At 52.9% G+C, this 22,626-nt stretch overlaps 1 protein-coding gene across 2 annotated transcripts in view; it reads right to left on the bottom strand.

Moving 5' to 3' along the window:
• Window positions 1–1,033: 1,033 nt before the first annotated feature.
• The window catches only part of NFATC2 (nuclear factor of activated T cells 2), a 140,232-nt gene continuing 118,639 nt past the window's right edge, over window positions 1,034–22,626 (bottom strand). Inside the window, exons 10-11 of one of the 2 annotated variants that reach the window (XM_070419759.1) lie at window positions 13,048–13,135; window positions 5,265–5,352 (exon numbers count right to left, since the gene is read on the bottom strand). In XM_070419759.1, coding sequence (XP_070275860.1) covers window positions 13,092–13,135 — 44 coding nt within the window. In that variant the 3' untranslated portion in view covers window positions 5,265–5,352; window positions 13,048–13,091. Of the gene's footprint in view, window positions 5,353–13,047; window positions 13,136–22,626 lie in introns of both variants that reach the window. The other variant, XM_070419758.1, reaches the window with a different exon arrangement.

Here is a 22,626-nt window from a genome sequence, read left to right as displayed (position 1 = left end):
GCGGCATTCTGGTGGGCCAATCTCCCATGATCCCACGGGGAAAAAGGAAAAGGACTTAGGGGCTGCCCATCAGGGGCAGTCTGCTTACCAGGAAGCTCCCTGGAAACCAGTCTGGACCCTTTAGGTGCAGGTTCTGGAGCTCTTTGGGGCATCTGGTTGACTTGGTGCCCTGAAGGGAAGAAGTGGGAGCCAGCTGGTCCCTGTCACCAGAGGGCATTTCAAGGTGGGTGCTTCCAGCAGCAGCACCTATGCATGGCCCTGTATGTGCGTGGGGCCCTGTCCATATGGCAATGCTGGCTGCAGACCCTGGGGGGAGGCTTGGAAAATCCCCAAGGAGGCATTCCAAGAGCAGGGGTGAGTGGTCCCTGAGGCAGGGGGCGGGCACCTGCTTGCCTGGGGCTTACGGGTAGCACGGAGAGTAGCATGAACATTGAACAATATTGTTAAGACTTAAATAGCAACAACTTCCAAACCTCTTAGGTGCTGTCACTATAAAGTGAGAGGGGAGGGCGTAGTTGTTGTAAGCCAGCTGGAAAGTTCTAGTATTTGTAATATCTAATTGTAAAATTCTGTTTGTGGGTTGATGATAAAGGGTAACCTTTTATATATATATAACTTGGAATTTTGTAAGATGTTTAAGCAGAGATCTGCTTTTGCGTTCTGAGTGGCCAGCTCAGCCCTGTTGGCTGTAAATGCTCTGGGACCCCCTATGAGGTGTGAAGTGAATGGTTAGACGTTATAAACCTAACTTACCTGGGTGCTCCTTCTAGAGGCCTAGGGACGCTGGCGATGGCAGGGCCACGAGGGACAGGGAATCTGACAAATGCAGGTGACCGCACGGCTCCGCAGTGTCGGGCAGGTGGCTTCTCCCCAGTGGGAGGCGTGAAGTGAATGGTTCCCCCTCAGAGGGCTGAGATGAGGAGTAAACATATGCACGGTGTGTGTACCCCAAAAAGGCTCCCTGCTGTGTGAACTCAACACAGAAAGGGGATTCTTGAGCAGCCTGTCTCCAGAGAAACGAGACACCAAAGTAGCCGGTGCTTTCAACTCTTTTATTGCTAAACTATCATGATACAAGCCGTATAAAAATACTTTACAGATAGCAAAAATAAACTACATTAAACTGGAGATTAAAAACGTCTTGCATAGGAATGTGATGTATTCAAACTCCTTTAACAGTCGATGTTCAAAACCTAAGCCTCCCAGCAGCACCGGTTGGAGAGACGTGGATCGCGAGGAACTCAGGCGGACATTCTCAGCCCTCTCTCCCCTCGGAGGGCCGCAGCGGCCACTGGGGTAAGTGAGATTCTGCCCATGTGTTCAGGATGCTAAGCTCGACCAACCACAGCCAGTCAGAATGCTGGAAGCAGCATCATTTGCATCCAGTTCATGCAAACCCTGAAGAGGCAGGTGTTTATTCTCCTCGGGCAACAGCTGCTTTCGACCTTTCCCCCGGCACCCAGCACCCCAGCTCCACCTTGGGAGGGACTTGCTCGGGGAGCACTTCTAGCTCACCAGCACCAGAGAAGTTTGCTTTTGAACAAACTGAGTTAAGACAGTGATGTTGGCTGTAACTCGGGGACTTGGGAAAGCTGGGGGGATGGGTGCCTGCCACCCCAGCTTCCCTTTTGCTTACGTATTTAGCTGGGATGCAGGAAAACACGCGCATTGGCCGGTGGGCTCCGTGGGCCTGAATGCCCAAGTCTCAAGCTTGGAAGACACCAGGCCAAGGTGTGTTGGGTGCCTGCTAGAGTGCTGCCCTTCCAAGAATATAAGTTCAGGAACGTTTATCGCCCTGCTTGCCAAGAATGTCACCACCCCCTGCTTCTTGTAAGCACGAAGCGAGCAGTTGTTAACCAGACCCCTGACACTCTTTCCATTTTGAACAATAGAAAGCACTTGGGAAGTGTCTTTTGACATGAAAATAAACAAATTCTGCCTCGCTTTCGTCCAGAGTGACAATCAGAACACATTGGTTTCCGATCTGTCTCAATGGGGCAGCCCCCACCTCGGCCGAGGCTGATGTAAGCAGGAAAAGCACTCCAGTGCTTCCCAGCTCTTAGAAGGAACCAGGCATGTCATCAGAGGCCGTGTCCTCTGCATAATGTGTGTGAGGTCATCTACCGGGATTCAGTCAGCTCTGTAAACATTAGCCTGCACTTGGCGTTCTGTGAACACGGGTGCTTCCGGAATCCCCTTACAACACAGGCAGGTGTTTGATACCATCTACTTACTGGGGGATCTAAACACTTTACAATACAGTTCCCCTCGGTGACAAGATCGAGGCTCAGAGCTGGAGTCAGGCAGCGTTGGTCTCAGGCAAGACAGGTGGTTCCTTCTGCCACAAAGCCACTCCCCCTTTCTCTGGAGATGCTTCTGTCTGGGAGATAGGTGACTGACAGGCTCTGAGGTGGGGTTTTTGTCTTGTTTCCTGGAATGATTAACACCTTTTCAAGAATACATCATTTCTCTTAGGGGGGAAAATCAACATAGATGTTAAAAGATACACTGGAAAAAGACTTCTGACCATTTATAAATATTCTTCTAATTCCAACCGGGGTGCACTATGTTGAGGACAGATAAAAAGCATAAAAATACAGATAAGAAAATAAAATTTAATGACATACTAATTAATTTGGATCGCTATTATATATTATGAAGCAGCAGTATTTTTGTACAACGCGGGAAGACTGGCAAACTTTGGAGATAGACTACATTCAGCAACATGGTAGGTCTCTGCTAGAAGTGCTACCTGTCGCATTGACCTTGAAAGTAGCAAGTGCAAACGTCCACCTCACCGAGGTCCTTCTAACACATGGGCAACACACACCCCTTCACCACGTAGACATCCCTGCTTTCACCTTCTCTTAGAGGACTTGGCGGCCTCTTCTCATCCTGAAAGTAGTTCGTGAGCAATTACTCTTGGCAAAATTTCCTCCAGCACCTGTAACTGACAAAACTTTCTCCATAGCTGTCGGCTCCTAATAGTATGTTTGCTCGCCTATTTATGTCTCAAAACGAACGTCCTTGCTTCTCTTTCCTTTGCTGTCTGGGATCGTTGTTTTGTGGAAATGCTTCCAATAATATCCAGCTAAGATGTCTTAGAAAAAGAGAGTTTGTGTGTGTATAACACACACACACACACACACACACACGTGTACCTACAGGGGTCTGAACTCACAGGAGGCCCTTGCCACTCACATGGTTAGGAGATGGATGGAAAACGCATTAGTCCTTTTCCCCCCCCCATGCTCAGGGAAGCTGAGCGACTTTGCTACAATAGCAGGAAGGCACTTGGGTAAGACATTCAGATAGCTGAGGAAAGGCCAAATTTCCTCATGTGCAAAAGAAGTGGCTCCTGGCCAGGTCCGTGAGAGGACGTCAGTCGCCGCACACTCGAACTCTTCCCGGTGAAGTCAGCGTTGCTGGCGAGAAAGGTCTTTGGGTAGAGCTGCTTGTGGAAGGATCTCTATGAGGAAGAATTCTGCATCCCCGAAGCTTTGCAGCAGCGGTCGCCTTCTTACTGGCATTCTGTCTGTTTCAAAGGATTTTTGCTAAACTTTGTGCTTGGGTGGGTGGAGGCGTGGGCCTCTGCCCTTGGGGTCAAAGGTTATCTATCTTTAGCAAAAGGTGATAGACAGGAGGGTGCAAGGGCCCAACCTGGGCATTCTGTCCTCCCTCTGGGGCACCAAACACACCGGGCCACGGTCACCAAGTCCTGCACTCCGGGCCCGGCTCCCGGGGAGGTGTGACCTCTGGGGAACCTCGATGAGAAAGCCAGCACTGAGAAAACCCACAGGGGACCCCCACCTGCCGTGATCCCCTCTACCTAGCGGACTTGATCGGAAATCTCTGGGGCACAGCCTCTCGCAGAGGGCCAGGCATACACTCACTGTCGGTTACTAGGGAAGCCACCGAGTGGCTGAGAACGAATCCCCAGTGCGTCCTGGGGTGTCTGCAGGAAATGCAAACAAAATACATCTTTGTGCTAAAAACTCACCTGCTAAGAACTTTGAGAGTTTTGTTGGCAAAATTGCACCAAAGGAGGGAGGTGCTGGAGGACCCTGGATGTGTTCAGGGGAGATAAACGAGGGGGCGGGGCCACGCATACCTAAGGGTGCACCGTGGGTGGACCAGCCCTACTCAGATGAGTCCTGTGCTGGAGGAGGCAGCTATGCAGAAAGGTCTTTGGGGCCGAGCGGGGCTTTCAATAGGTTCAGGTCAAAATAACCAATGACCTTCAGGGCCAGATCCTGAGCTTGTGTGTCCCACTTGGAGTCTAGGCCAGAAAGAGGGAATTCAGCCCTTTCCCCCTGCTATGGGAGCCCACTCACTCAGGCCTGCCAAGTGCCTCTTTTCACAATCACTTCACAAAAATACCTGTGCTTTTTTTTTTTGAGGGGGAAGGGGGGTTGCTTTAGCCCTGTGCCATTCCTTCTGAAAATGCAATGCACATGCGTGGGGTTCTCTTAACGCCTTGGTGGGAAAGCACTCTGGCTGTTAGGAAGAAAGCAAGCGGGGACGTTGCAGAGGCCTTAGGTTGTGGCTGCAGCCAGGGCGCTCACTCTGCAGCCGGGGTCACCTTCTCCAGTCCGGGGCGCGCTGCAGGGCAGGAGCTGCTGGCCAGGGCGGCGCCACCTCCAGCCACCTCGGCCAGCCTCATGAAGCAGGGAAAAAGCATACATGTCATAACTTAACTCCAAGAAGTTCTAACGGGGGACCTTGTAGGGGCCAGACAGTTTTGCTTCCGGATGAGAATTTAAGAATACGTGTTAGCCGTGGCCCCGCTGTGGCACGCCCGGGTGGCCCTAAGGACGACGGGCTGGCCTCTGTTTCTCCAGGCCGTGAGCTGGACGCTTGGGCCACATTCCTTTGCCTGTTCTGTTTGGGAACTCCTCTCCTCCGGAAGGTGCGGAGCTGGGAAATGAGTGGAGGACGGGGTTTAACCACAGGGCTGCGTCTTCCATCCCCCACCGGCCGTGCCCTGAGCTCGTCACCGGCTCTCAGGTGCGGTCCGGCGTGCTGTCTTGATCAGAATTTGGTTTTGGTCAGCAGGCACTTCAGGTTTGGACGGGACACCATTAAAGTCCACCGAGATGCTCTTTGGGATTTAAGAAAAAAAGAAAAATCAAAAGGCAGCGTGTCCTCGCTGTGTTTCCGGAGAGAGGTGGCGAGCTCCTGGACGAGTCGGCTGCCCACGTGGGACTCCGGGCGGGCGGAGACCGTCAGGAAGACGGGAGGGGCGTGGAGGGCTCCGAGGGGACAGGTATAGAAGGTGTCTTGCTAATGGCGGCTTCTACGTCTGATTTCTGGTGGGAGGTCCTGAAAACTCCTTCCTGATGATTTCATTAACTACAAAAGAAAAGAGAGAGAGAGTAGGGGCGAGTGAGGCACCAAAACACAGATCAGATTCACTTTCTAGAGCCAAAGACAATCGGGTGTTGTTTTTTTTTCAAAACACATTTTTGTTCTCTGCAATAATAGGTTTGACAGTTTTTAACATACGAAATGCCTTCCTATGGATTTGTTGGGGAAAGTTGTCTAAACAATAACTTCAGAAAAATCATGGCAGAAATGGAGTTGGACCTTGTGGCAGGTTTTCAGTAAGTTCCTCTTCTTCTGTCTTAATTTTTATCTTTTAAAAAATATTTTTACTGATTTCAGAGAGGAAGGGAGAGGGAGAGAGCGATAGAAACATTAATAATGAGAGAGAATCATTGATCGGCTGCCTCCTGCATGCCTCACACTTGGGATCAAGCCCACAATCTGGGCATGTGCCCTGATTGGGGATCGAACCGTGACCTCCTGGTTCATAGGCTGATGCTCAACCACTGAGCCTTGTCCATAGCCTAGCTTCCCTCTGTTTATTTAATGCACTGTAGGCTCTCTATTGCTCACCAAACTCCTTCCATTATTACGACATCCAGGAAATACCTATTACAGGACTGAAACACAGTTCCTTGACCCACAGCATGTACAGCCCCCAAAAGAGGCCTTTAAAAGGACAGTGGGGGGGGGACACCACAGACAAAGACTGGCCACCAATGTGCACATCATCTCTATTTCAGCACAACCAGGGACCCGCCCCACGTGGCGAGGCTTTCAAGTAGAAGGTGACCTCTTCCTCCAGGACACAGCACCAGCTCTCTCCCGTTTGGGCCACTTATCAAGGATACTTGTACTTCCTGGAATCAAGGTAGTGAGGTCTTAGAATAGTGGGCCTTGTGAAAGCTTCCTTTTGCATTCTTAGAAAGAAGACCCTGCCATCAATGCGGCCCAACAGGGTGTGCGCCTGCCGTAGGGGTGTGCACACCTTCGGGTGGGCAGTTGAGCGGTCCCATCACAGGTACATGAACCTCCCTCTCCTTGTTCTGACACCGAATCCTTTCCATAGCCACCTCCTATTTTCTCTTCTCATCTTAGCCTCACCTACAGTTAGAGACGGAAAATTGGAAGTAAGGGTTCCCTGTGGAGATTTGCTCAAAGTCTCTCCCTGTTCAAGTTGGGTCCTCCTAGGTCCAGGGATGAGTCTGCAACACCCGAAATAGGAGGAGAGCGATGTACACTGCTTTAGAGCTGGATGAGTCAGGCGTGACTCAGCTCCCTCACAAAACTGGCTGCCGTGTGACTTGACCTCTCTGTGCCTTGGTTTTCTCATCTGTAAAGTGGGGATCATAACAGTGTGTGCCCTTTGGGGTGGATGTGAGGCGCGATGGACATACAAACTCCTTGTACCAGCCTGGTGAGGGGGTTCTGTCGCCGGTGGCTGCGATGGTTAGCGACACCCCCGCACTTTGTGGGGGGCGCTGGGCTCAATGCTTTCTTTTGCACCAGCAACCAGTCCGGCACGGCTCACTATTCTGCAGAGGGATGCCGAGAGCACGTGCGAGGCGGGAGTCCAGGCTCCAGAGCCTGCGGGCCAGGGTTAGAGTCTTGCCTCTGCCACTCCCTGTTTGCTGAACCCTGCCTGAGTGATGGAAGTACTTTGTGCCTCAGTTTCCCCATCTGTAAACTTTATATGAAAATGTTACCTTCCTCTGAAGGTTGTTGAGGAGCTTGGATGAGATGATACAAGTGACAGTTACCACAGTGGCCAGTGTCTAGCAGGTATTGGTTTGTAGAGTAATATGTATGTATGTGACATGTATGTACATATTCGAATATGATCCATGTATGTTCATGCATGCAAATGTACATTGGAATAACATCCATTTCCAGTGTGGAAAGGGGTCCATGAGTGGGAACTCAGAGGATGAATGGACAGACTCAGCTAACCAGCATTAATTGGGCACCTACTATGTGCCAGGGGAATTCTGGGAGCCCTATACCAGGCACCAATGGCGAATGGCTGCCCCAGCCTCGCCCCTCAAGAGCCCTGCGGGGCCTGGTGAGCCAGGGCCTTTGTGAGGCCCCATGAAAGCCTGGTGCCAGGGGGCGGGGGGTCAGCGCAGCTTCAGCGAAGCTTTTCAAAGCCCGGATTCTGAAGGGCTTCCTGTTTTCTCAACCTAGGAAACGAGAGGAGTCGATCCTCAGTGGGAACTTTCCACCGCCTTGGCTTCTAAAAATAGCTGGTGGGCAGAGCCGCTGGCATCAGGGCGCTCAACAAAGGCCGGTTCCCTGGTCAGAACCCGGAGCTGGGGGGCCAGGGCAGGGGGTGGACACAAGATGCTTTCCCTCCTGCTGGCTGCGAGTGACTCAGGTAGAAGCCCAGTTGCCTCTGGAACATGCAGGAGCTGGTGTACTTACATCCACGGCCCGCCCTCGGGGGTAGGAGGTGGCCGGGCAGTGAGGCCCACGCAAACCCACGACACCTCCCGGGAGAGGAACCCCCTCTTCCTGAAACCTCAGAGCTTGCTCCCCTGGCTGTGCACAGGAGAAAGTTCTAGTGCACAAGCGCCAGCTGGTGGTAACCATGACCGTGCAGGTGCATCAGTCTGGAGACTAGGGCTCCGAGCGCTGAGAGGGTCCGTGCGTGACCACTTCATCCCTACTCGGTCTCCTGCCTGCGGGAGCTCCCGACTTCGCAGACCCAGGTGTCCCGGCTCAAGGACGAGAGACAGGGAGCTGCCACTGCCTTTGCCTCCATTCCACGGTGTCCACCTGGTGTCCCTCCCTTGGTCTCTCCCACCTCTTGTCCTTGGGGAGACCGAGGGACCCCCCTCTCAGCCCTGCTGTCCCCTCATTCTCACATCCTTAGTCTCACCCCCTTGCTCAGAACCCCTCCATGCACTTAAGGCCTCCCTTCTCCTAGAGCCCTGCTCTGAGCCTGGCCTCCCCCTGCTTGCCTGCAGGCCCTGTGACCTGGCCCTGCTGCCCTTCCCCGACTGCATGCCAACCACACCAGCGTCCTGGGCCCTGCGCCCCACCGTGCCCAACTTGTGCCCCAGAGCCTCTGCCCTGGCTGGGCTTCCACCGCCTCTGCTTTTCCTCCTCACTTCATTCACAGCTCCGCCTGGATGGTCTCTTCTGGGAGGCTGCCCTGGTGGCGATGCTCAGTGCGCCTCCCCATGGTGGGGTCCCCTCGTCTCCTCTATTTATCGGTTCCTGGGAATTCTCTGGTGCTTTGTTAATGTTCTTGCCCCCACCCCATGCACCTAGCTCTGTAACAGTGCCTGGGTACACAGGAAGTGCTCACTAACATGTATTGACGAATGAGAATAGTGACGCTTAGACAAGGGTTACATAGCCTCAGGTCACCCTGGCCTTTGCCCCCAGGTCTGACTCTGAGGCCTAAGCCCTGAACCCCTTTTCTATGCCATTGCCATCAGCATTTCATCCATTCAATAAGTGTTTTGAGCATCTATCCCAGGGGTCCTCAAACTTTTTAAACAGGGGGCCAGTTCACTGTCCTTCAGACTGTTGGAGGGCCGGACTATAGTTTAAAAAAAAACTATGAACAAATTCCTATGCACACTGCACATATCTTATTTTGAAGTAAAAAAACAAAACAGGAACAAATACAATATTTGTATTTGCAACTATGGGCCGTAGTTTGAGGACCCCTGATCTATCCTATGCCAACCTTTCCTCCCACTTCTTCCCAAATTGGCCACGTGCAGTTCTACAGCTAGCCCCAATCCTTGTTCAAATCCTAGCTTCCCTCCTGCCCATCCCTACAGGCCATCACACCCCTACCAGGGGGCCCTCACTCCCTCGGGAAGCAAGCACAGTTGACCCGTGAACAACATGGGGGTTAGCACCGACCCCCTGTGCAGGTGGAAAGTCCACATAGAACTTTTTTTCTTTCTTTTTAAAAAAAATATATATTTTATTGATTTTTTACAGAGAGGAAGGGAGAGGGATAGAGAGATAGAAACATCCATCAACTGCCTCCTGCACACTCCCCACTGGGGATGTGGCCGCAACCCAGGTACATGCCCTTGACCAGAATCGAACCTGGGACCCTTCAGTCCGCAGGCCAACGCTCTATCCACTGAGCCAAACCGGCCAGGGCCACATAGAACTTTTGATTCTCCCCAAAATTAACTACCAATAGCCTACTGTTGATCAAAGCCTTACTGAAAAACATAGTCAACACAATCTGTAAGCTGTATGTATTATATATATACTCTATTCTTACAATAAACTAAGCTAGAGAGAAAAAATATGAAGAAAATCCTAAGGAAGAGAAAATACATTTACAGTATTTATTGAAATGAATCCATGGATAAGTGGATCCACAGAGTTCAAACCCATGCTGTTCAAGGATCAACTGTATTGAATTCTCAAAATCCTCTGCTCGCCTCTCCTCTGCCAGGTTATTGGAGTCACCTGTGTCCTCACTGTACCATGGACTGCACCATGCACACAGCAGATGCCTAATGCATGTATCTTAGCCCACCACAAGGACCCCACACCAGCAGCCTAGGTCACTTGGTTTAGGGAAGCTGATTTTCCTTTGCTATCTGATTGACAAATTGGTTGCCTGTCTATGACTTGTCTAAAGTATTTTCTCTACAAAATAATAGAAACCATTCACATTTATTGAGGGTGAACTGTGTGTCAGGCACTGTTCTAAGGGCTAAGTTATTTCTCACACCAAACCTAGTCATAGAATATTCTTACTCTATGGATGGGGAAACAGAGACAGGCAGTCCTCTGCCATAGCAGGTGAGGGGATCAGGACCGGAACCCAGGACCCATTTCACAAACAGGGACACTACATGGCGGGTGGTACAGAGACCGTGCTATTAAGCTCAGTAATCGTCACCCTTCTTATGGGGCCCTGGAGTCCTCAGTGGCTTTTGTGTGAGTCAACAGCAGAGAAAGCCATGAGCCGAGTGGTTAAGGTGGTCACTGAGTATCACTTTCTCAGAACAGAATTGAGGCCAGTGGTGCTAGGTCTGCCACAGGCACCCCTGACCTTTTATCCCCGTTGAGGCGCTGTGATGAAAACACCGATGAGGAACACGTCTACAACCTCAGGGTGATCACTGAGCCTGACTCTTAAGGCCAAGGCCAGAAAGGAAAAGATGGGCAGATGTAAGTACATAAAAGTTATACACTTTTCTCTTCAAAATTCCAAATGTTTTCAGTGGGTGACAAAAAGTCATTTATATATAAAGAGGTATTACAAATCAACAAGAAACTAGAATTCTTCTAATATATGGCTGTAGACATAAGGAGAATATCTGAGGGGTCACTAAAAGTTTTCCTGTAAAGGGCCGTATAGAAACATTTTAAGGGACGATATAGCCCCTTAATCCCTCAGCTCTGTGGTTGGAGCATGAAAGCAGCCCTAGCCATAGACAGTATGTGAGCAAATGGGCATAGCTGTGTGCCAATAAAACTTTATTGACCAAAACAAGCTGGGAACCAGATTTGGCCTGCGATGTAGTTTAATGACCCCGTAGTGTATACCAACGGCAAAGAAGAAAAGGAAACCCAATGTTTTCTTCACCTACTTTTTGGGGGTGGCAATGTGGGGAAGTCAATGCCCCTTCCTGGTTTTGTGCATCAAGCAATTCTGGGGCAGCTTAGGGTTAAATTTCCTCAAACAGAATTGATTTCTGTGAGCATCCCACTCTGCCCCGGGAATTTTCTGGTTCGCTTGGAGGCCCAGACAGATGCATGCCGACTGGCTTCTAGCTGAGCCGAGGTGCTCACACATCAGCTTGCAGGGAATGGCTGTGCAGGGCTGCATACAGAAAACCACACACACGTACTCTTAGGTACAACTGAAGAGGCTTTCAAGGGTGATTTTGACTCTAGGCCTTTTCCCCTTAACTGCTGACTCTGGAACTTAATCCCCTGAGAAAAAAGCAACAGGAAGGGAGTGGACAGACCCCATCCTGCTTCTCTCCCAAACCTCAAGCATGTTTTCTGAACTCTGGTTAGACCACGTGAGTGCCCGCGAGAGCCTGGGGCCGGCCGCAAGGGCCGTGGCCAGAAAGACACTCGAACTTGGGCGGGAATCGAGGCGGCTGCACGCTCTGGGCCAAATCGAAGAGTCCGAGAGCTCCAGCTGCTCCTGCGGAAAGCTGCTCTGAAGGTCGAGAGCCAGCTCCAGGCCCGTGTCCCCCATGAGCAGGTGGGAAAGGGGCCTTGTGTCTTCCCTGCAACTTTGGTTCCACAAGTGAAATGATCTGTGTTCTCCCAGCATCTCTGCTGCTCTGGGAACATGGCTTTCCGGAGGGGCTAGAGACCTTCGAGGCTCAGTGACAAGGACAAATCCCCCTGGTCAGCCTGCAGCCCAGGGCTGTGGTGGGGTCTGAGGAGCGCCTACTGGTGATCCCCTCTGAGGCCAAGTCCCCGGGCCCTGCGGGCCAGAAGCATTGCCAAGTTCTAACCAGGGAGGGGGAGGACCGTTTCCGACATCCCCAGGGGCTACCCTCTCAGCACTGCTGTTGCAGCTGCATTTCTGTCATCCTGACTCCTTGGGTGTGAAGCCCTCGGGGAGCCTGCACCTGGTGGGGGTCCAGCAGTGGGCACTGGTGGTGGTACTGCTGCCTCTGCCTGTGGACAGTGCTTGGTAGTCATGGCTGAGAATGTGCCCCTCCTGACTCGGGGTTCATGCTGCCCGTGGGAGGTGGCATCGAGGTGGCCCCACCCTCTGGGGAGCAGGGTCCTGGACTGTGTGCTAAAGGATGGCATCTGAGGGCTGTTCTGTGTTTTCATTGGGCCACTGGCGTGAGAACTTCTGGGTCTGTCCTGTGAGCTATGAACCACTTTCACTGACCAAGGGACCGTTCAAAAGCCACAGCCCGGTGGCGACCGGGAGGGGTCAGGCGGCACGGAACCCCAGTGCTGAGGCTGGCTGGCTCCCGGTGCACGCTTCCCAGGTGCTGGGCACCGCGGCTGGTCTGATCACAATGGGCCAGGCTGACATCTCAGCGGGAAGCTGAGGCACGGAGAGGTAACGCAACCTCCTCACTGTCCCACGTGGACGCTGCGCCCACAGAGCCCCCCGCCACCTGCATTATAAAGGGTGTCAGCTGCCAGGTGCTCTGTGCAGGCCCAGAACCCGAAGCCGATTGAGGTGGATCTACAGCTTAAAGCTCAATGAGGGGCTGTGCTGAGCTCAGTGGGGACACCGAGCGGCCAGTTAAGCTGATGAGATCAAGACGGGAGGCGGCCCAAGCGTGAGGAGAGAGTAGTTGCCTGGGTTTTCTTATCGACCTGCCCCCTCTCTTTTCCCAGCGCAGACCGCCCCACCGCTGACCGAGAGCCTGCCTAACTGCATACACCAAGCAACGTAGACGAAACCCAAAAAGAGGTAGCAAAGTACAGGAGCAGAATTTTCAAATGGGAGCATGACAAGGCTGCAGTCCCCCGGGAAGGGTGCTGGGGCCCCTGGGAGAGCATGCAAATCCCCAGCGCCCCAACCCCCTCCTTCCCGCCCCAACCTCCAGCTCCAGCCTCACAGACCCAGAGCATCCCCGGGGTGTCCCCCAGGGGGCCCCCTTACGAAGTGGCGGGGGTCCAGCCCTTAAAAGAGCAGGAAATGGTGTCTGTGAGGATGGGCTTCAGGTTGTCAAGTTTTCTCTTATTCAAGTTAAGGAAACACACAGCTGGAAAACAAAAGGAGAGGCAGAAGATATGAATTACCTTTAACTTTGATTTCTCGGATCAAAGATCACAGTCATTCTGTTTCATAATATGTTTTGTATCCAGCTAAGGGGTGTGTCTATCAGCTCTGAAAGAGATTTGCAAAACCATTTTTGAGAAGAAGATAAAACGTCATCTTCGACCTCTACTATGCTTGCAACCCATGCTCATATCAGCCATTTAGTGAGTATCTCATTAAAACCAGGGCCACGTGGGACCCAGGACAGAACGGAACCCTCTGCCCAAATCCGGTGTCATCTTAACATGGGTGCCAGAATTAACCCCAAACCAGGGCGACCGTCACTGACATGAGGGACTTTGTGCAAAGAAGTGGGGAGATCGGTGGCAGCAGCAGATTGTGGCGATGTTTTGGCTTGATGGTTTAAGCGAGACAAAACAGCCGTGCTGCTGCTTATGCCACGGAGCTTCAAACCATGGCCAACGAATGCGATGCAATTTTAGAAGCTAGCCTCTGCTGCAAAGAATATCAATTTCATGAGGGATCGACTCCCATGCAATCCTCCTTCAGGCTTTAATAGGTGCTAAAGTGGACCCCTGTTTTGTTCTTAGTGGTGATACAACCTCAGTGGGCATGCAAATTCCTAAGAATTCAGATTTTCTTCCTGTGGCTTTGGTCGGCAATTTTTTTTAAAAGTGACTTATTTTTATAGCCCTGCCCAATCAGAGCACCGAAGGCCCTTAAAAAGGAGCTGCGAGCAGTCGACTTTACAAACCATCCCATTATGTCACATTTTCATTTTAAAACCACAACAAACTGCTCTCTATAGCTGTGTAACGCCTACTGCTTTCCAAACGAGTATTCTCTCCAGCCCCTTTCAATGGCCAAAGGACACGGCCAGGGTCCGATTTGACTCCCTGGTTGAGAAATAGTTGGAGATGCACTTCCCCCCGGGAGTGACCCAGCCGTTGCTAGATGCCTGTTCACTAGCGTCATGAGCTAAACCCGATGCTCTCTCAAGGAGAGGCGCTCGGTGAGATTTGAAGCTCTCCTGCAAGTATTGCGCACTCAGCTCTTTTCTGCAGGGGGAGAGACCTGAACTCCCAGATGCTGGGCTCTCATAGGTTTGTTCGGGGTTCATCACAGGCGGCTGCAGCCCAGGACAAAATAACCATCTCCCTGCCCGCCCTCCTCCGTAGCTGCTATAAACACAGTTTGGACTGGGCATCTCAGGCCGGCTCCTGAAGCACAAAGACCCACTCGCCAAAATTCCAGGTGCGTGTGGCCCTAGGGCAGCTCACTCACTGTCCTTCCCTACCTCTGCTACACACTGGCTTGTCCCAAACCCATGGTTCAGGGCCTTAAAATATCACCTACATCCTGACAATGGCCAAATCCATGTTTTCTAGCCCAGACCTCACACCTGAACTTCAGATTTAGACACCTAACTGCCCACAGGGCCTCTCAAATATGGCCCAAACCAAACTCCCGACTCACTCCCATCTCCATGCCCCCCTCACCCCAAAAATAGCCCTGCTCTACTTACTTGTCCCCATTATAGGAAACGTACTCCCTACTTCCGGTTGCTCAGGCCAATTTTGGTCACAGCCCACATCCCCTCCGCATACAAATGCTTCTGGATCTGCCCTCAAAATGCATCCAGAAATGAAAACCTCCTGTGTCCACCATCCCATGTCCACCACCACACGGGTGCCCATCTCCCCGTCTCTGTCCAACAGCAGGTGGATCCCCCTGGAGCTTAAGGGAGAGCCTTTGACTCAGCTGTTACTCTGAGAAAATTGGCTCCACGGAGCTGTCATGGCCAAGACATTCTCACTTTGTCCATATGGACCCATTCAAGCAGCGCTGAGCAGGTACTAGGGGCCGGGCACCTTCCAAGGCACACCCTGGGAGCAGGGAGTGGAACCCAGGTGGAACCCCAGGGACCAGGCTCCCCACACAGCTGGCCAGTACCTGGGTGCTCTGAGGGGGAGTCTCAGAGGCGGGTCCCCAAGAAGCCGAGCCTGCACTACCTCCACTCCCCACCCCTCTGCACCAGAGTTCAGAGAATTTACAAAGCATCTAACCCACCGGTTTGTCTGCGGCCTTTTGGGGTGCAGCTTCCTGTTTAGTCATGAAGTTTCACTCTTTAATTGTCTGTCTCTTGGTGGAAGACAAAACAGCAAGAGCCAGAGGAAGGGCCCCTTTTAATTCAACTAAGACCCAAAATTCAACTCGAATTTCAGCTCCAGACCCAAACCACCAACCATCCTTCTTCATAGGTGGGGTTGGTGGTGTGGTGCCCATTTCTCAGGTCAGCGTACTGAGGCAGAGAAAGATGGAGCGACTTGTCCATGAGCAGCCTCCTGGCACTGCAGAGCCGAGCTCGGGCCCCAGCTCCACCACCCTCCAGTGTTTGAGTTACCGTATACCCCCTGGGTGACAACCACAAACCCTCCCTACGGCAGAGAGGGGGGCCTCGGGTCCTAGAATCACTGCCCCATTGGTGGTGCTTCACGAAGCTGAAGACCTACAGAGTGAAGCTGCGTTTTTACAACCCCAGGCCTGAACCTTTGACTCGGCCGCTAGCCTGGGGATTCATTTAGGATACAGGTTGGAAGAGATTCACTGATTAATCAACACTGATAACCAACATGAAAGCGTAAGAAACACAGACCCAAGAACCTGTCACCTTGACTAATCCTACAACCAGCCAGCAGCCGTTGAGAACACAGGCATGGATGCAGTTAGATGGAGAGGCCCGAGCGCATCTGTGTCATGGAGCGGATGGGAGTCAGAGACTCGTCTAAGGTGCGTTCCGCTCGATGGTCCTACAGTGGAAACCAGTCCCAACCAGTACAGAACATGCGACCGTCTCTTCCCCGGCCCACTTCCTCCATAATCACACGGCGGCTTAGATCAAGGGAGAAACCATTTGGACTCTCTCCAAGCCACGCTGCCCCGCAAGGAAGGACTAGCCAACTGTGTAAGCACAGACCGGAGCCGAGCCTCCCACTGCCCAGGCCTTTTCTCCAATTCAGCAGAATTTCTTCTGATGACATGCAGCTATGCGGCATCCGTCCGGACAGGCAAGCACACAGCTCTCAGGCTGCGACCACAGGCAGGAAAGCATTCTACACACACCCCTGCTTCCTTGTTCTTCAGCCATCTCTTCAGGCCTCGACCCCAAACCTCTGCCGGGAGGCCTCAGCCGCAAGCAAGTGCTGCAAAATAAGTTGCTTTTTTTTTTTTTTTTTTTCAAACAAAACAGAAACAAAAGAAAAGCACTTGTTACTACATCCAGTTGCCATTCTGGAAAGCAGCAGCGATCCAAACCCACAGAGTGGCCTGCGACCGCAAATGAGATGATAAAATAAATACCTAATTGTTTGGGAAGCCGTCTTTCTCTTCGGGGGTTGGAGGAACGAGCCAGGCGTTTGGTCTGACATTGGAGTTGACTTCTCGTTGCTCAGGCATGAAAGATGGCACTGAGGCGGGGAGGGCAGTGCAGCTGGCCAGGTGGGAGCTGGGGCAGCGGGAAGCACTTCTATCCTGAGCTGCTGCCCTCGCGCCACAGCGTCACTCACGCTGTCCTGGTGGCCTCTGGAAGGAGGTCAGCCCCCGCCTGCTCACGTGACCTTTCCTTCGAAAACCACCCTGGCCCCTGATGCTTGGCAAGGGTTCACTGGATGTTGACTGAATCCTCCAGCCCAGCCTCCGCCGCACCCTCCCATAAATTCACCTTCCAGATCATTCTGTGTCCTTCCACATGTGTCCCGACCAGCTCAAGCCACAACCACACATTTCCTAAGGCCACCATGGGCCTGTCCTGGAAGGAAGCATCCGATCGTCACCCCCCCTTTCCCAACACTGCCCATCTGTCTGTGTATTGTCTTACGATTCCCCTGCTCCCCCGGGTTCCAGCCACGTCTGCCTCCTTCGAGGCCCTCGGGCATGAGCATTGATTGACCTGCAGACTGCCTGGGTGTGCAGGCCTGTCCCCACATACTTGGCAATGCCTCACTATGGGGCCCAGCCCTGGATAAGCCAGTCCACCCACCCACCTGCCTGCCTGGGGGAGAGGGAGGGAAAGGTCAAGTGCAGGGCCAAGCACCCTCCACCTTCCTGTTCAGCCAAGAGCCTGTGGGGAATCAGCAAAGTAAATCAGGGTCCCCTGGGCCTCCTAGGCAAGAGAAGAGATTCCACCAGGCCTAACTAAGCAGGGACCAGGCCTCCTTGTAAGTTTCTCCAAGTGAGATTCACAGGTCAGACCCTGACACTTACTGCTCTCAACTCAGAGGCTGCCCTGAGTGACCGGCAAGGACTATAAGTGAGTGACATTACACCAGGTGTCCCTGAGACACAGTATATCTCCCAGGACATGCAGACAGAACCTGAACTCCTGACTCGTCCTCTTGACCAAAACTTTCACCTGTACAGTCCCTGCTGTGGACCAAATTGTGTCCCCCAAATTGCTTTACACCCTAACCCCCAATGTGATGGTATATGGAGACTGGGCCTTTGGAGGGGGATTAGGGTCAGATCCGGCCACAAGGATGGGGCCCTGCTGATGGGATTAGTGCCCTTCTACGAAGAGGCACCTGAGAGCTGGCTTTATCTCTGCCATGTGAGGGCACAGTGGGAAGGTGTCCATATACAAAGGCCTCTCACCTGAACCCGACCACCTGCATCCTGATCTCAGACGTCCAGCCTCCAGAACTGTGAGAAAATTAACCCTACTTTTGTGTCCACATCCAGCCTCAAATGCTGCCTGGGTTTCTCCAGCCAACAGCCCCTTCTCTGCCCTCCACTGAGCTCACAAACACAGCCTTTCTTAGCACAGTGGTGAGGGGCTCCCCCACCTTAGAGGGGGCCAAATCACAGGGAAATGCACTGTTGAAAGCCAGGCTGCTGGGATCCAAATCCCAGGCGGGCACATCCTGCTGTGGTGGCGAGCCCCGAGCCTCTCTGCACCTCCCCTGTCCAAGGTGGGCAATAACTGTCCCGGGCAATTTTAAAGAGGATGCCACCCATTTTAGAGGAAATCAATGAGTCAGCACATGACAGGTGCTTTCCACAGTGTCTGGCACATAGTAAGCAAAGCACATGCATTGAGGGGATGTGAGCCAATCACTGGAGCTTTTGCGCCTCAGTTTTCTCATCTGCAAAATGGCAATAACACCGAGCATCTCAGAAGCAATGGATACAGGTGCAGCACTGCCCAGCTAACAAAAAAGGTATACATCTACACGATGGAATACTATGCTGCTGTAAAAAAGAAGGAACTTTACCATTTGCAACGGCATGGATGGAGCTGGAGAGCATTATGCTAAGTGAAATAAGCCAGTCAATGAAGGAAAAATACCACAGGATCTCACTCATTCATGGATAATAGAGACCATTATAAACTTTTGAACAATAATAGATACAGAGGCAGAGCTGCCTCAGATTGTCAAACTGCAGCGGGAAGGCCGGGGAGGGTTGGGGGGCAGGAGGGAGGGGGGTAAGAGATCAACCGAAGGACTTGTATGCATGCATATGAGCATAACCAATGGACATAAGACACTGAGGGGTAGGGGAGGCCAGGGGATTGTCAAGGGCAGGGAAAAAAAAGGACACTTTGTAATACTTTAAGCAATAAAAAAATTTAAAAAAAACACGCAAAAAAACCCCGTATTCGCAGCTGCTCCTGTTCTCACAGTGACTGTGTGTGAAGCCCATCACACAGAGAGCGCTTGGGTAACAGATGAACGGATTGGACGGCCAGGCCACCCCTCTTCACTGAAGCACTTTCACCGTGGAGCTGTTCTGCATTTTCTGAGTGGGTGGGCCTGAGGTCGGCCGTGCTCTCGGGTGGGTTTTCACATCCTGCGGAGAGGGGCCCCTCCCGGCCACCCTGCCTGGTGCACTGGCTGCCCTCTGAGTCACCGACACTCTGCAAACCAGGCCTCCGGAAGCAGCCCAGGCAGCAGGCCTGCAGCACCCAGCACCCAGCACCCAGCACCCAGACATCTTACCAGCAAGACCTCGAGTTTACGAGAAAAATGTGCCACGCTGCGTTCCAAACTGTCCCCAGCTCTCGGGATGAGTAAACGTGGCAGTTCTGAGACGCTGGTTTCGAGCAAGAAGCTGAGGTGCTAACTGGGAGGAGGGCATGTGCCTGGCAGGTGGGGAGGGCAGGGCAGCTGGCAGCCAACAAGGTGGCAAGAGGAGGTCGCCTGCTCTGAGCAAACCTCCAGGGACACAGGGACAGGCCACACCCCCAAACGCAGCTTCCTGGGGTCTTAATCCAGCATCTTCCTCAAAACCTGCCCCCCGCCATTAGCCTTCAGGATTCAGAACTCCAAATCCACATGCCACACGGCACCATTGAGGGGCCAAGAGAGCAGTGCCCGAGGGCAGGAGGCAGAGAGCTACTCCCCAAGGCCCTGGTAGGGGACGCCACTTGGAAGGACAGGAGGGAGGTCCAAGTTCATCTCCGACGTTCCTAAAGGACGTGGGTCCAGGCTGTTTAGTTGGCACCTTCTACACTGACACCTATATTATCTCATTGATGGCACATCCACAGTTCTGTCCACAAAGACTTAACATTAGATGGACAAGGGTGAACCCCCAAGATACATTAGCGTAGACACAGCACCCAGTTACCATGGTGATGGGTCCTGGGTTTTGAGAGAGGGTAGTGTGGCTCAGGCTACAAGGATCCTTTATCACTGGCTTGTAATAGCCCAGCGAAGGCAGGAAGGACCCTCATCTCTCACTCACTGCCAGCACCCAGGACAGAGCCGAGCACATACTAGGTGGCCAGTAAGAATTTCCTGGAGGGATAGTTAAGCGAATGGATGGTGACACAGGCACGGAGAGACTGAGTCACATACCCAGGTGGGGCAGCCACCGATAAGCAGAGCCTGGTTCAGACCCACATAGCCAGGCTCTGGCTCCTTGAAGGTGGGAATTCTTTTGCAATTATCATCTGGCAACCAAAACCTGCTTCTTTGCATGCCACTTGGAACAAAGACTAGTCCTTGGGAGGGCTAACTCAGCAGAGTCATAAAGTCAAAATCACCCATGTAGCGTGTGAGCGAACACTTGGATGAGATTCAAGAAGCAAAGAACAGGTTGGCCAACCTGGGACCATGAGCCAAGCCCGGGGCACGTACCTAAAAGGTGAGGTGGTGCCAGTGCCTCACGAGACTGCCAACAGAGCCAAGGCCGGGGTCCGGCAAGACATGGTGGCTCCCCCACCTCCAGAAGAAGAGGAATGTTCAAGTTCACTCTCTACAAAACCACCAGCAACCTGTGTTTCGAGACCCCAGGGAACCCCCGCTTTCTGTAGTGCCCACCTGATCCGGGCGTGGGGCTTGGGGCTCTGAGGGCTACACAGAGCACAGAGGCAGCCTCTCATCCTGGCCTCCACCGCCGGGGGCCTGTTGCATAGGGAAGTCAGGTTATCCCAGAGGGTGACGGTGTGAGTGGCTGCGAGCTCACAACTACCCACAGCAGGAGCCGGGGCGCCCGGGACGTCCACCGGTCTCCGCCTCAGAATTCCATTTGGATGGACCAGACAGCGAGCCCCACTGCTGGGACCCAGGGATTCCACTTGGCCTGGGAACGGACACTCCTCTACGATGGGAGCTCATGTGCTTCTCACTGTCCTCTAGGCCTCCTCCCCGGCTCTGTAAACAACACCAAGCATGCGCACACCCCAGGGCCTTTGCACTTGCTGTTCTACCTAGATTGTTCTTCCCTTAGATCTTGGCAAGACGCTTTCGTGGAGAGCTCTGCTCAGATGGGGTGCTACCCTCACCGGAACAGCAGGCCTCCACACACTACACAACCCACTGCACTCCATCCGGCAAGACGTGGGGTGTTGTAACACTGGCCTCTGGAGAGCCGCTTCCGAGGGAAACAGCTGTCATGAGGGAGAAGCCAGGGCCTCGGAGCTTCTGGTCATGCTGTCACCTGCCTGCGTTCTTCTCTGACTAGTGAAATCCTGGCTCCAAAGTCTTCTCCCACCCCAACCCCGAGCACGGAGCACCAAGCACAGCACACAGCAGGATGCTGGGAGGCGAGGACTGTGGAATCTGGGCCCCTCAGCCTTGGTTTCCCACTCAGTTTGACTGGAAGGAGGAGAAAGCGTTTCTCCATTTACGAGCATCTCTGTCCTGTGCCATTTCACACGCCAACTGGGATGTGGCTAGAAATTGCCCATGAAAGACCTTGGCAGGAGGCAGTTTTAAGAGTAGCATGTCCTCAGGCAGCCGGAAATGCTTAGGGATGGGAGGGTCCGCCTTTCCAACGAAGGCCTCCTCAGCCCAACCCTGAGCACCACCCACTGAGCCGCCCAGCGTCGAGGGGGATGGGCTGCAGGACCGTCGTGGTTCCTCAGCTGCATCCCGCTCACGTGACAGTCGGTGGCGGGAATGACAGCCAGCCCCTGTGAGAGGCGGCTCTATCTGCATTTCTGTTATGAAAAATGACCTCCTGCAGGTTCTAGAAAAACCCACAAAACTCAATGCCACATAATGTCCATTTCCCCCCATTTGAGCGAGAGATCCAGCGACCCGAAGTGGAGGTAAAGATTCGATGCCCTCCTGTGGGGCCGGGGAGCTGACGCTAATGTGTCCCCAGAAAAGCAAAAAACTGAGATCATCCGAGACACGTCTGGGGACCCACAAACTGGTGACTGCGCGGACCAGAGATCGAGAGTAGCTGCAGAGCTGCTGGGATTGAGAACTATTGCCGGGGACAGAAAAGCTCATCTGTAGGATGAAGCCGAGAGACCGGAAGCGGCTCCCATGCCTGTGGAAATGACATTCCCAGCACCGCTGGGTTACAGGCCCGCGGGGAGAGGACGGACCTCCAGCTAGATGGCCCGGGGCCGCGCATGAGCCGCTCGGAAAACAATGAAATTAGAGCCTTCACGCAAACTGGACAGACACATCAGCCCCAGGAGGATTCAAGTCTCCGTGGGGAAGGTGAGACTGTGAGGTATTTGGAAGACGATACAGGAGACGCTCTTTATAACATCGGGGTAGAAACAGACTTCCTGAACCACCACTTCAGACTCGAGGACATCACATCACTAGGAGGGCCCGTGAACGTGCAGATGGCTGGGCTCCGCCCTGACATTTCGGCTTCAGAAGGTACCATTTCACACATGAGCTGCGCAGAACAATGACAACATCTTCCAGCATCCAATGTGGGGAGCACGGGGAGCCAGGCAGTGACTTCTGGGCTGCTGATGGGAGTGTAAACAGGTGCAACCATCGGGAGACAATTTGTATTGTCTACAAAATGGCCCCTGTGTGAGCCCAGTGACCAAGCAATTCCCCCTGTAGGTCCAACCCTCCAGGAACTTCTCTGTGTGCATCACCAGGAGACAGAGAAAGAACCTTCTAGAAAGCACTGTCTGTCATAGCAAAGGGGAAAGACCCGGAAACAGCCAGCACCTGTCAATTTACCTGGCTGGTTGCAGATGCTGGTAAATGCTGCCGGTGGCTGGCGGGTACGGAGCACTTGCTCTGTGCCAGGTTTTGTCCTAGGAACTGCACACATTAACACCCCCATGCTCACCAGGCTCATGAGTAGGTGCTATTCTTCTTATTCCCATTTTGCAG

Source organism: Myotis yumanensis, unplaced genomic scaffold (genome assembly GCF_028538775.1).
Source record: "Myotis yumanensis isolate MYYU_CA2020_CCGP unplaced genomic scaffold, mMyoYum1.0.hap1 SCAF_7, whole genome shotgun sequence".
NCBI lineage: Eukaryota > Metazoa > Chordata > Mammalia > Chiroptera > Vespertilionidae > Myotis > Myotis yumanensis.
Note: the sequence above shows the minus strand (reverse complement) of the source record. Positions and strands in the feature narration are given on the sequence as shown.